This window comes from Tenrec ecaudatus, chromosome 8 (genome assembly GCF_050624435.1).
Source record: "Tenrec ecaudatus isolate mTenEca1 chromosome 8, mTenEca1.hap1, whole genome shotgun sequence".
NCBI lineage: Eukaryota > Metazoa > Chordata > Mammalia > Afrosoricida > Tenrecidae > Tenrec > Tenrec ecaudatus.
In genome coordinates, this window is record NC_134537.1 from 99,840,100 (window position 1) to 99,852,181 (window position 12,082).

Consider the following 12,082-nt stretch of genomic DNA (forward strand, 5'->3'; position numbering starts at 1 on the left):
CTTTGCTCACCCCATGGCCAGGAAGCACCCTGCTCTGATCTGCTCTGCGCTGTCTCGTGCTCTTGGCGATTGGTGCTGCTGCTGTTGCTGCTGCTCCAGCCTCTTCTCTACTCCCTTTAGTCCGCAGCACTCTGTCTCCTCATTTGAAGTAGACAGGCACAGGGATCCCAGGACTAAAGGATGAGCTTTGCTCTTGGCAATTCTTTCTTAACAATCATGAGATCACCCTTTTTTTGCGTCTTAGATGTCTCATTTTAAACTCAGCATAATAACACAACTGGGCAGTCCCCATGTTAGAGACCCACACACCCTGTTTGCATTGTTCCACATAATAATGTGGTAGGAATTACAAAGACTATGACTACAAGAGCCATATCTAATAAGTTCACTCTATCACATACTCCATATAAAAGATATTCAAGATGGATCAGAGAACTAAATGTAAAACTTAGAACTACAAAAATCATCCAAGAAAAATTAAGAACAAACTTAAGGGTCCAAATAGATGGCCTTAATATACTAGCAAGTATCACTGAAAACATGCAAACAACAAAAGACAAACGATGACTGGGACCTCCTAAAATTTATAAACTGAGTAAAAAAGAGAGCCCCAGACTAGCTGAAATTTCTTAGCACTGATCTATCAGACGAGGGATTAATATTTTAAATTTATAGAAAGCTTCAACACTCAACAACAAAAGGACAAATAAGCTAAATGGACAGAGGACACAAAGAAGCACTTCACCAAAGACGGCATTTATACAGACAATAAACTTTATGAATAAATGCTCCAAAACATTAGGGATTTGAAAGACACGATCAAAGCAATGAGATATGATCTCACCCCAGCAATGACAGCAAAGTTCAACAAAACCGAAAACAACAAATGTTGGCAAAGGCAGAAAGAGACTGGAATCCTCATAGATGACTTGGGGCCTGATGAGACTGTAACACAGTTGCAACCACTGCGGAAAACAGTATGGCGCATCCTTAAAAAGCTGGAAATATAACTACCATATTACCCACAATCCCTCTATTTTTATATATCCTCGAGAAATAAAAGCCATTACATAAACAAATATATGCACCCCTATGTTCACCAGAGCACAATTCAAAATAGCAACAGATGAAAACAACCTAACTGCCAGCCAGTGGATGAGTAGATGAACAAGCTATGGTACATACACACAATGAAATATTCCAAAAAGCCAAACTCCCTGCCATCAAGTCGATTCCGACTCACAGCAACCCCACAGTACAGAGTAGAACTGTCCCTGAGAGTTTTTGAGACTGTATCTGTTTATCTGAATAGAAAGCCCTGTCTTTCTCCTATGCACTGGCCGGAATTTTCGACCTGCTGACCTTACAGATCACAGCCCAATGCACAGTCACTATGCCATCAGGGCTCCTCAACTTGGGTGAAGGGAAAGGCAATAGATAATAAGGGCGTCTGTAAATAAGAATGACGTGGGGAAGGAATAGAGAGACATGCAAGAGGGAAAGGTAAAAGAGATAAATACTGTTACATTTACAATCCTGTAATAATGGTGAACATATGCATAGACACCCAAACTGAACTGATGTGGGAGGGAGAATGGGCATATACCCAAGAATATATATATATATCACATATACTCAGGTATAAGCCAACCCGAATATCAGCCAAGGTACCTAATTTTACCACAAAAACTGGAATAAAAAATGTGCTGACGATTGCTGAAGACAAAGCGATGCATAAGCAAATGTGGTTAAGAAAGATGATGGTGTCCGGCTATCAAAAGATATAGATAGTCTCTGGGGTCTTAAAGGCTTGAAGATAAACAAGCAGCCATCCTGCTGAGAAGCAACAAACCCCACATGGAAGAAGCATACTAGCCTGTATAATCATGAGGTATCGATGGGATCAGGTATCAGGCATCAGAGCAAAAAAATCATCATGTGAATAGGGGATGTGGGGGGAGGAGGGCATATGGAGTAGAAGCCCAAAGCCAATCTGTAGGCAATTGGACATCCCCTTACAGAAGGGTCATGGGGAGAAGAAAGGCCAGTTAAGGTACAGTATAGCACTGATGAAACATAGTTTTCCTCTGGTTCTTTAATGCTTCCTCCCCCCACTATCATGACCCTAATTCTACCTTACAAATCTGGCTAGACCAGAGTATGTACATGGATGGGTAGAGATAAGAGCTGGAAACACAGGGAACACAGGGCAGATAAATTCCTCAGGACCAATATTGAGAGTAGCCAAAACAGGAGGGTAAGGGGAAGGTGGGAGCGGTGGGGAGGAGGAACCGATCACAATGACCAACCTATAACCCCCTCCTAGGGAATGGACAACAGACAAGGGGGTAAAGGGAGACATGGTACAGTGAAAGACATGAAAAATAATAATAATTATCAAGGGTTCATGAGGGACGGAGGGGAAAAATCAGGAGCTGGTACCAAGGGCTCAATTAGTAAGAAAATGCTTTGAAAGTGATGATGGCAACATATGTATAAATGTGCTTGACACAATGGATGGATGTATGGATTGTGATATGTGTTATACGAGCCCCCAATAAAATGATTTATAAATTTTTTTAATGTGCTGAAAAACTTGGCTTATACACAAGTATATACGGTAGGTTTGGCAGAGGATATTTTTACATGTATATTTATCTTTACCATAAATATGTCCATGAATGTGCTTGAGCACACAGGGGACAAAGTTATCAAATTTCTTAGCACCTTGTGAAAATGAGTCACTGGGCCTGAGGTCTCAGGATCATAATCTTGGGGGCCACTAAGATCAATCGGCATATCACAGTTTACAAAGCATTCTCTTTGACAAGTTGTAATTGGGGTCTTAGCTCATGAGCAGCTATCTACAGTGCAACTCTTGGTCTCTCCCTACCTTGAGAAAGAAGAATGAAGACAACTGAAAACAGTCCATGGCTAATGAACCACTCAAACATCAGTTTCTACATCCCTGAGACCAGAAGGACTAGATCCTGCCCAGCAACCACTACTAAAGATGCCTGAAATAAATTTCAATAGAAAGTCCTAGAGGGAAAAAAACATGGAACAAAACTCAAATTTTGAAAAAAGCACAAGGTTACTGGTCCATTAAGAAACAGCTGGAATCTTTGAGATTACAGCCCTTTCTCACACTTCCACGTTGGCTCTAAACTTACTTCCATGGCTCAATTTTCAGTCAAACAATAGACGGGGCTGAAAGAACAATCACATTATTGTGGTATGTCCGCCTTAGAATAATCAACTATTTGAGCTCTAAAGGACAGTGCTTACCCAAGAACAAAGTTCAGAAGGTTTAAGGAAGAAAGAGGAACAGAAACACAGGGAGAAAGTAGGATACAAGACCAGGAAAATTAGATCATACCTTGCAACCATTACTGACTGAGTTGAAGGTCTTAGACAGTATAGGAGGGGGAGAAAAATGTACAACTAAATTCAAAATCATAAAAATACCAGAATTGCTGGTGTAACAGAGATTGGTGGGATTCCTTAGACACCTTTCAATCATGAAAATCAACTTTCAGGCAAATAATAGACTTACAAGAGAAAACCCCTAAACCAGATTCAGTGCCATGGAGGCCATGCCAACTCAGCGACCCTGTAGAGCCTGCGATCGAACATGCCCCTGGAGTTTCTAAGCCTGTAACTGTTGGTCTGGCATTCTCCTGCGGAGTGGCTGTTGGTTTCACACTACCGGACTTGCCGATCACAGCCTAATACGTAACCCTGAGTGAACAATAATACCATACACCTCAGAACAGTCAACCACTTGGGACCAAAAGGGTAGCATTTGTCCAAAGACAAAGCTCAGAGGGCAGGAAGGAGTCAGAAAGAAGAACGGAAACAGGGAACCCAGAGAGGCAGGGCAAAGAGTATCAGCACATTGTAGGGATTGCAGTCACAAAGCAAAATGTATATTAAGTTATGGCACGAAAAATTAACTTGCTTGAGCAACTTTTAACCAAACCACAAAGAAAAGGTTCAGAACAAGAAGAAGGAAAGGAAACCCCAGACCTTTAAGCAGTCACTGATGAGTCTCCTCTCGCTCCCACATTTCGGCAACCTTTCACCACATGTTTGTAGAAATGTCTATCCTGCATATTTCATATAAATGGAATCAAGCAATGTGCAATAAATAAATATGGGTAAGGAAACTCCTCTGGTGCTCTCCTTTTCCATACAAATTAACATCAAAATGCTGAAACAAACCGATGTCTTTATTTCCAATGCATAGACTCTTCTAAAGCACGCTCGGGCCTAGGCATTTCACTTTTGTGGGAAAATAGAGTCGTTGGAATTCTAGAAAGAAAAAGCACTCAGAAAAAAAAAAAAAGAAAAAGCACTCGGTTGACTTTTCTCATAGTCACAGTCCTTTCGTCATCAGAAAGTTCTCAGAAGAAACAGCACGAGCGAGATCCCAGAAAGAGCTCGGGAAATAAACCAAACACGAGTAAAATCAGAAATGGTCTCATTAGCTACACTCAGCTACAGGGGGAATTACAAATCCTGAGTCGTTTAACGGGAGCAGAAATGTGGATTTTTAAATGATCACTTAAGATAAGTTCGCATAAATATATTACATTTTATATTTCTCTCAGGGGATGCTTGCTTTTCATCTGCTTATCATAAACAAGAGAAAGCATGACCAACCCTACCTTTTCCTTGTCGACTACAATGAACAGCTCCACATAGCGGGTTTGTGGCAAAACAGCTCTTCTTCTCTGTCAAAATTACATACACACAAATTACAAGAGTGAGAGTCTTACCTATTTAATGATCATCTTATCCTAACCTATTTCACTTATTTCATATACACTAAGCACACCATACAATTACCTTATTTAACATATCCTATATGGTCGTTATAAGTTAGAACCGATTCAATGGCAGGGAATTTGGAACATTTTGGGGGGATGTCAATTAAGCAAAAAAAAAATCACAATTCAAAAAATGAATAAACCATAAGATGTGATATATGTATTAATCTGAGGAAGAACCTATTTAAAGATAAAATGTGATAATTCAAACACATAAACATAGGCCCACACATGTATGCGTACATACTTTATTAGGAAACTCCACTACTATATTCCAGAAAGAGAGAGACTACCAACTACCCAGAATAGAAGTGAGGATAAAGCTGCCACTTTAAAAAGGGAAATTAATATAAAGTAGGTTAAAGTAAAATGCAAACATTTCCAGTGTTTAAAATTTTTTTTTAATTTCTTAACAATCTAGAGTGAATAGGTAGTGGGGGTGGAGCCAATGAAATAATTCAACAAACTAGTATGAGTTAACCAAAAATAAGACGGGGCTCCAAAAAGCTCCTAGAAAAATGAAATGAAAAGATAATGAAAATTTTCCATGAAGTTTTTGAAGCACCATGATAAACTAGACATCAATAGAATTAAAGCATCAGGTACACGCCTCTTCCAACACAGAACAATCACCCCACCTGTAGAAAAACTACCTCTCCAGCAGGAGAGGCTGAATTATAGTCCTAAAACCCTTCCAGTACAAGAGACACATGACACAAGTAGGTCAGGGAATGTTGAGATGCTTTGGATATCAAGAGATATTTTGGAAGCTATCTAAAGTAAAGCCACATAATCAAATATAGTCAAATCTCTCTGTTGCTCCATCTAAAACTCAAGTATTACCATTCCAATGTGAATAAGAGGTTATTTAAATTAAAAAGTCCAATGTTCTCTGCTTTCTAACTGTGTAATGTACAGTTATATAGCAAAAGTAAAAGAAATATGCATTGTGCTCTGGGATTTGAGTCCTGGTTGCCCAAACCCACACATACTACACACGCTCATGAGTCTAATCCTCCTAGGGCAGAAACTGCACATTGCTCGTCAATGTGGCCTTCATACCTATCACAAGGACTGGCACATCGTTGCCAGTAAATGAGCAAGCAAACACGTGTTGCTTTACTGGAGAATTGCATGGTTTTTTAAAACGGTAATCTAAACCACAAAGAATTATACTATTTCCTTACTCGAAGTAGCTGAGTCATGCTTGGAGACTCTTCCTCTTCCTCCTTTGTGATTTCCTTCTCTACTTCCTTATTGGAAACCCCACATTTCAGAGGCTCTTTGTGGACATCATCCATCCGATAAAAGATATGCTCAAAAGAAGAACTGTTTTGCAGGGGTTCAATCCCATAGCTCGTATCGTCTAAATGCAGCAAGCCTCTAAATGTGGTTATCACACAAACACAGAAGAAAAAGAATCAGAAACTCCAAATTCAAGTCCTAATTTTTAACATGGATAAGAGTAGCAAAAAATAAATAAAGATTTTAGAGTCAGAAAAACTTAAATTTAAACTCAAGACTATGACTAATCAAAAACATTGCCCAAAAGTTATTTAACGCCAATGAGTGATGTGAAATGAAAGGCGGTACAGAGTAGTGGATAAAACTATGGGGCATGGACTCAAAGGACCAGAGTTTGAATCTCAAATACCTTTCCGACTAGCTTTCAGCAAGTTGTTTAATCTACGTGTTAACTTACACTCTGCACAAGATTGCTCTGAAAACTAAAGTATGTGTGTTGTGATAGATAATTGCAACTGAGTGGACTCCAACTCATGGTACAGAATAGATAAGAGACGAAAATGTTTCCCTGTCCTACGTCATTATTATTGTGGTCTTTGAGTCATATTTCAAGAATCTGACAACCTGAGGGGCTCATCTTCCAAAACAACATCAGAAAATGCTCTATAGCTACTGACGTAGTTACAAAAACTAACTTTCAGAAGTGGACCGACAGGTCTTTCCTCACCGTCTATTTTAGTCTGGAAGCTTGAGAAACTCTGTCCACCACAGATGACCCTGCTGGTATTTCAGATGCTGGCGGCAGAGCGTCCAGCATCATAGCAAGTGGCCACAATATGACCAACTGACAGGCACGTGGTAGCTAAGTTGTTATTTAATATGGAGAAAACACTTAGAACGTCATTTGTTACACTGTAATTATATAGTCCATGCATCTATTTAAATAGCAATAATCCCCGCCACGTTACAGAGCTGGGTTGAGAATTACCTAAGTAATATTTATTATTTCACTCAATTATGCAATCAATAAGCAGAGTGCCTGACTACCAGGCACTTGATAAATATAACTTTAACAGTATTATCGCTTTATTTGCTGTGTGCTCAAATTTCCTTATATCTTAATTTGCCCTCCTGAAGGGTACATTTAATGAGCTCTTCTACACAGTCATTATGAGACATCAGTTAAACCACATCAGTGAAATTCATAAAGTATTACAGAAAATGTAATATAGATTTCAAATAGTGAATTTATTTTATGGTCTCAAAAACATAAAGTATTCCCATTGAGTATTAATATTCATCAACCATATTTTCCATAATTATGCATGCTAACTGATGACTAAAAAGCTATATAGCACACAAAGCCAAGAAGTTATAAAGATCCTTAGCTATATAGATCAAACAACATAGCTATAAAGATCCTTAGCCAGATCACAGGAATACTTAATTTTGTTAAAGTCTCAAAAGTTACTTGATTTAGTGACAGGAATAAGAGAAACGAATAATGAGGTGGTCTAGAGGAAAAGAAAAACTCATGTGAAAAATTCCCTTACCTGAGTCCAAAACAGTTGCTAAGAGCAACAGACGAATTGTTAACTCCTTCCACATAGCCCCGATAATGACAATGATTCTACATGAGAAATACTGTATTATATTCAAGTGATATTACATAGCTAAAAGTCAATATGGGAGCTAGCTCTTTCAACATTACTTAATGCCTGTCGAGGAAAAACTTGTATGTTTATTATTGTCATATCATATCACACGGCACTCTTCAGAATATCTACTGTCACCTTATAACTATACAAATATCTAGGCAGGACTCCAGAGAAATCTAAGTACAAACAACTCTGCCCCAATGACCTTTCAGTCTAGAGACAGAACAAGCCAGCATTTTATCATGTTTAACATTTCAAATCACAGTCAATCTAAGAAGTAAAACCCACAAATTACGTCCACAGAGAAGACCTCATGAGATTCAATAATTACCCCCACTCCACTGGCACACACACACAAAATTAACATGAGGGGGAAATAAGTGCTTTGATTAGACATTTTCTATGTATTATATTATTACTAGTTATAAATCTAGCCATCTTCAAAAACTTAACAGCTTTTATCGTTAATTTTAAGGAAGAAGCTGATGGATGGAAATGCAGACACAGTAACACTAACACTAGATTCTTTAGTAACTAAAAGAATTTCCACACCTGTAAAGTAATTACAAGGCATTGAAATGAAAGGTCAAGTGGGAGACTAACCTACCAAGCATTAAGTCCTAGCACAAGGTCTTAACAATTAAAGTAGTAGAGTTTTGGTATATGTCTAGAGAGAGTAAGCAGTAGAACAGAGGAGAAAGATGTAATATACAAAGCTTACATGAAACCTTATATGATACCAGTGACATCTCAAATAATGGGGCAAATATAGACTTTTAATAAACTGATACTCAGTCTATTGACTGGAGAATATTTAGGGGGAAAAATACAAAATTTGATCCATAGTTCACAACATACATAAGACTAAATTTCAAGGGGATCAAGAATCTTTTTTTTTTAACCATTTTATTGGGGGCTCGTACAACTCTTATCACCTTACATCCATAAATCCATCCATCATGTCAAGCACATTTGTTGCCATCATCATTCTCAAAACATTTGCTTTCTTTTTTTTTTAATCTTCTTTTTTTTAAATTTATTTATTTATTTTAAAACAATTTATTGGGGCTCATACAATTCTTTTCACAGTTCATATATATACATACATCAATTGTATAAAGCACATCTGTACAGTCTTTGCCCTAATCATTTTTTTTCTCTTTTCTTCTTTTACATTTTGTTAGGGACTCATACAACTCTTACCACAATCCATACATCTACATACATCTATTGTATAAAGCACATCCATACATTCCCTGCCCCAATCGTTCTCAAGGCATTTGCTCTCCACTTAAGCCCCTTGCATCAGGTCCTCTTTTTTTTCCCCTCCCTCCCCATTCCCCCCTCCCTCATGTGCTCTTGGTAATTTATACATCGTTATTTTGTCATATATTGCCCTATCCGGAGTCTCCCTTCCCCCCTTCTCTGCTGTCCCTCTCCCAGGGAAGAGGTCACATGTGGATCCTTGTAATCAGTTCCCCCTTTCCAACCCACTCACCCTCCACTCTCCCAGCATCGTCCCTCACACCCTTGGTCCTGAAGGTATCATCCACCCTGGATTCCCTGTACCTCCAGCCCTCATATGTACCAGTGTACAGCCTCTGTCCTATCCAGCCCTGCAAGCTAGAATTCGGATCATGGTAGTTGGGGGGAGGAAGCATCCAGGATCTGGGGGAAAGCTGTGTTCTTCATCGATACTACCTCACACCCTAATTAACCCATCTCCTCTCCTAAACCCCTCTATGAGGGGATCTCCATTGGCCGACACTTGGGCCTTGGGTCTCCACTCTGCACTTCCCCCTTCATTTAATATGATATATAATATACATATATACATATATACACATACATACACACACTTATATCTTTTTTTTTTTTTTGCATGATGCCTTATACCTGGTCCCTTGGGCACCTCGTGATCGCACTGGCCGGTGTGCTTCTTCCATGTGGGCTTATTTGCTTCTGAGCTAGATGGCCGCTTGTTCACCTTCAAGCCTTTAAGACCCCAGACACTATCTCTTTTGATAGCCGGGCACCATCAGCTTTCTTCACCACATTTGCTTATGCACCCATTTGTCTTCAGCGATCCTATCATGGAGGTGTGCAGTCAATGATATGATTTTTTGTTCTTTGATGCCTGGTAACTGATCCCTTTGGGACCACTCGATCACACAGGCTGGTGTGTTAAAACATTTGCTTTCTACTGGGTATCAAAAATCTTAATGTAACAATTGAAGCCACAAAAGAACTATAAGAAAACCTGGTTTAATGTCTCTAACTAGGCGTAGAGAAATGCTTTACCACTAAAAATCAAGAGGCAATTAAAAAGGACAAGTGTTTTTGACTACTCAAAAGAGACTGCATGGAAAGAACTGCCACAAAAGACAACTGACACTGTCGGCAAAATACCTGTCCTTCCATTGCTAAAGCGGAGCCCTGGTGGCCTGGTGGTTACACGTTGGGCTGCTAACTGCAGTCAGCTATTCAAAACTGCCAGCTGCTCCACAGGAGGAGGAAGAAGCTTTGTATGCCTTTAAAGAGTTACAGTCTCAGCAACTCATAGGGGCAGTTCTACCTTGACCTGTAGGGTCACTGTGAGTCAGCATCAACCCGGTGGCAGGGAAATTTGGTTTTACCGTATGTACTCAAGTATACGCTGACCGGAATATCCACCAAGGCAACTAATTTACCATAAAAATTGCATTAAAAATGTTCTGAAGATGAATGCATAATCAAATGTGGTCAAGAAAGCTGATGATGCCTGGCTATCAAAAGATATAGCGTCAGAAGAAGAAGGCTCAGAAGCAACAAAGCCTGCATGGAAGAAGCACGGCAGCCTGTGTGATCACAAGGTTTCGAAGGGATCAGTTATCGAGTACCAAAAAAACAAAAATCATATTGTAAGCTCACCTTCCCGATACGACTGCTGAAGAGAAATGAGTACATAAACAAATGTGGTGAGGAAAGTTGGTAGTGTCCGGCTATCAAAAGATATAGCATCTAAGGGCTTACAGTCTTGAAGGTAAACTAGCAGCCATTTAGCTCAGAAGTAACAAAGCCCACATGGAAGAAGCACACCAGCCTGTGTGATCACGAGGTGTTGAAGGGTTCAGGTATCAAGCGTTAAAGAACAAAATATCATATCATTGTAATAGAGGGGGAGTACGGAGTGGGGACCCAAAGCCCAACTGTAGGCAACTGGACATCCCCTTACAGAAAGGTCACAGGGAGGAGATGAGCCAGTCAGGGTGCAGGGCAGCAACAATGAAACATGAAACATAAAACCTTCCAGATAGGAACTGGAAACACAGGGAATCCAGGGCGGATGATTCCTTCAGGACCAGGGGTATGAGTGGCGATACTGAGAGAGCAGAGGGAGAGTAGGTTGGAAAGAGGGAACTGATTACAAGGATCTACATGTGACCTCCTCCCTGGGGGACAGACAACAGAAAAGTGGGTGAAGGGAGACGTCGGACAGGGCAAGATATGACAAAATAATAATAATTTATAAATTATCAAGGGTTCATGAGGGAGGGGGAATGGGGAGGACCTGCTGCCAAGGGCTTAAGGGGAGAGCAAATGTCTTGAAAATGATGAGGGCAATGAATGTACAGATGTGCTTTACACAATTGATGTATGTATGGATTGTGATAAGAGTTGTATGAAGGAGCCCCTAAGAAAACATTTTAAAAAAACAAGAAACACAATTTTCCTCTAGTTCCTAAATGCTTACTCTGCCCCACCCCCTGCCCCCACTATCATGATCCCAGTTCTACCTTACAAATCTGGCTAGACCAAAGGATGTACACTGGTACAGATAGGAACCAAAAACACAGGGAATCCAGGACAGATGATCCCTTCAGGACCAGTGGTGAGAGTGGTGACACCAGGAGGGTGGAGGGAAGGTAGGGTAGAAAGGGAAACTGATTACAAGGATCTACATGTGACCTCCTCCCTGGGGGACGGACAACAGAAAAATGGGTGAAGGGAGACATCAGACAGTGTAAGATATGATAAAACAATAATAATTTATAAATGATCAAGGGTTCATGAGGGAGGGGGAAGCAGGGAGGGAAGGGAAAAAATAAGCTGATACCAAGGGCTCAAGGAGAAAGCAAATGTTTTGAGCATGATAAGAGCAACAAATGCACAAATGTGCTTGACACAATGGATATGTATGGATTGTGATGAGTTGTATGAGCCCCGAAAAAAATGATTAAAAAAAAATAGTTGTATGAGCAACCAATAAAATGATTAAATAAAGATTGAAAACACAAAAAAAATGTGCTGAAGAACTTGGCTTATACTATATAAGATGTATATATGTTTTTTCAATATCTTTAAATA

The 12,082-nt window shown here is 39.7% G+C and overlaps 1 protein-coding gene across 1 annotated transcript in view; it reads right to left on the reverse strand.

The window, feature by feature from the left end:
* The window catches only part of ADAM9 (ADAM metallopeptidase domain 9), a 142,429-nt gene that overhangs the window by 78,908 nt on the left and 51,439 nt on the right, over positions 1–12,082 (reverse strand). Inside the window, exons 5-7 of the mRNA XM_075556635.1 lie at positions 7,631–7,707; positions 6,020–6,215; positions 4,671–4,736 (exon numbers count right to left, since the gene is read on the reverse strand). Of these exons, the coding sequence (XP_075412750.1) occupies positions 4,671–4,736; positions 6,020–6,215; positions 7,631–7,707 (339 nt within the window). The remainder of the gene's footprint in view (positions 1–4,670; positions 4,737–6,019; positions 6,216–7,630; positions 7,708–12,082) is intronic.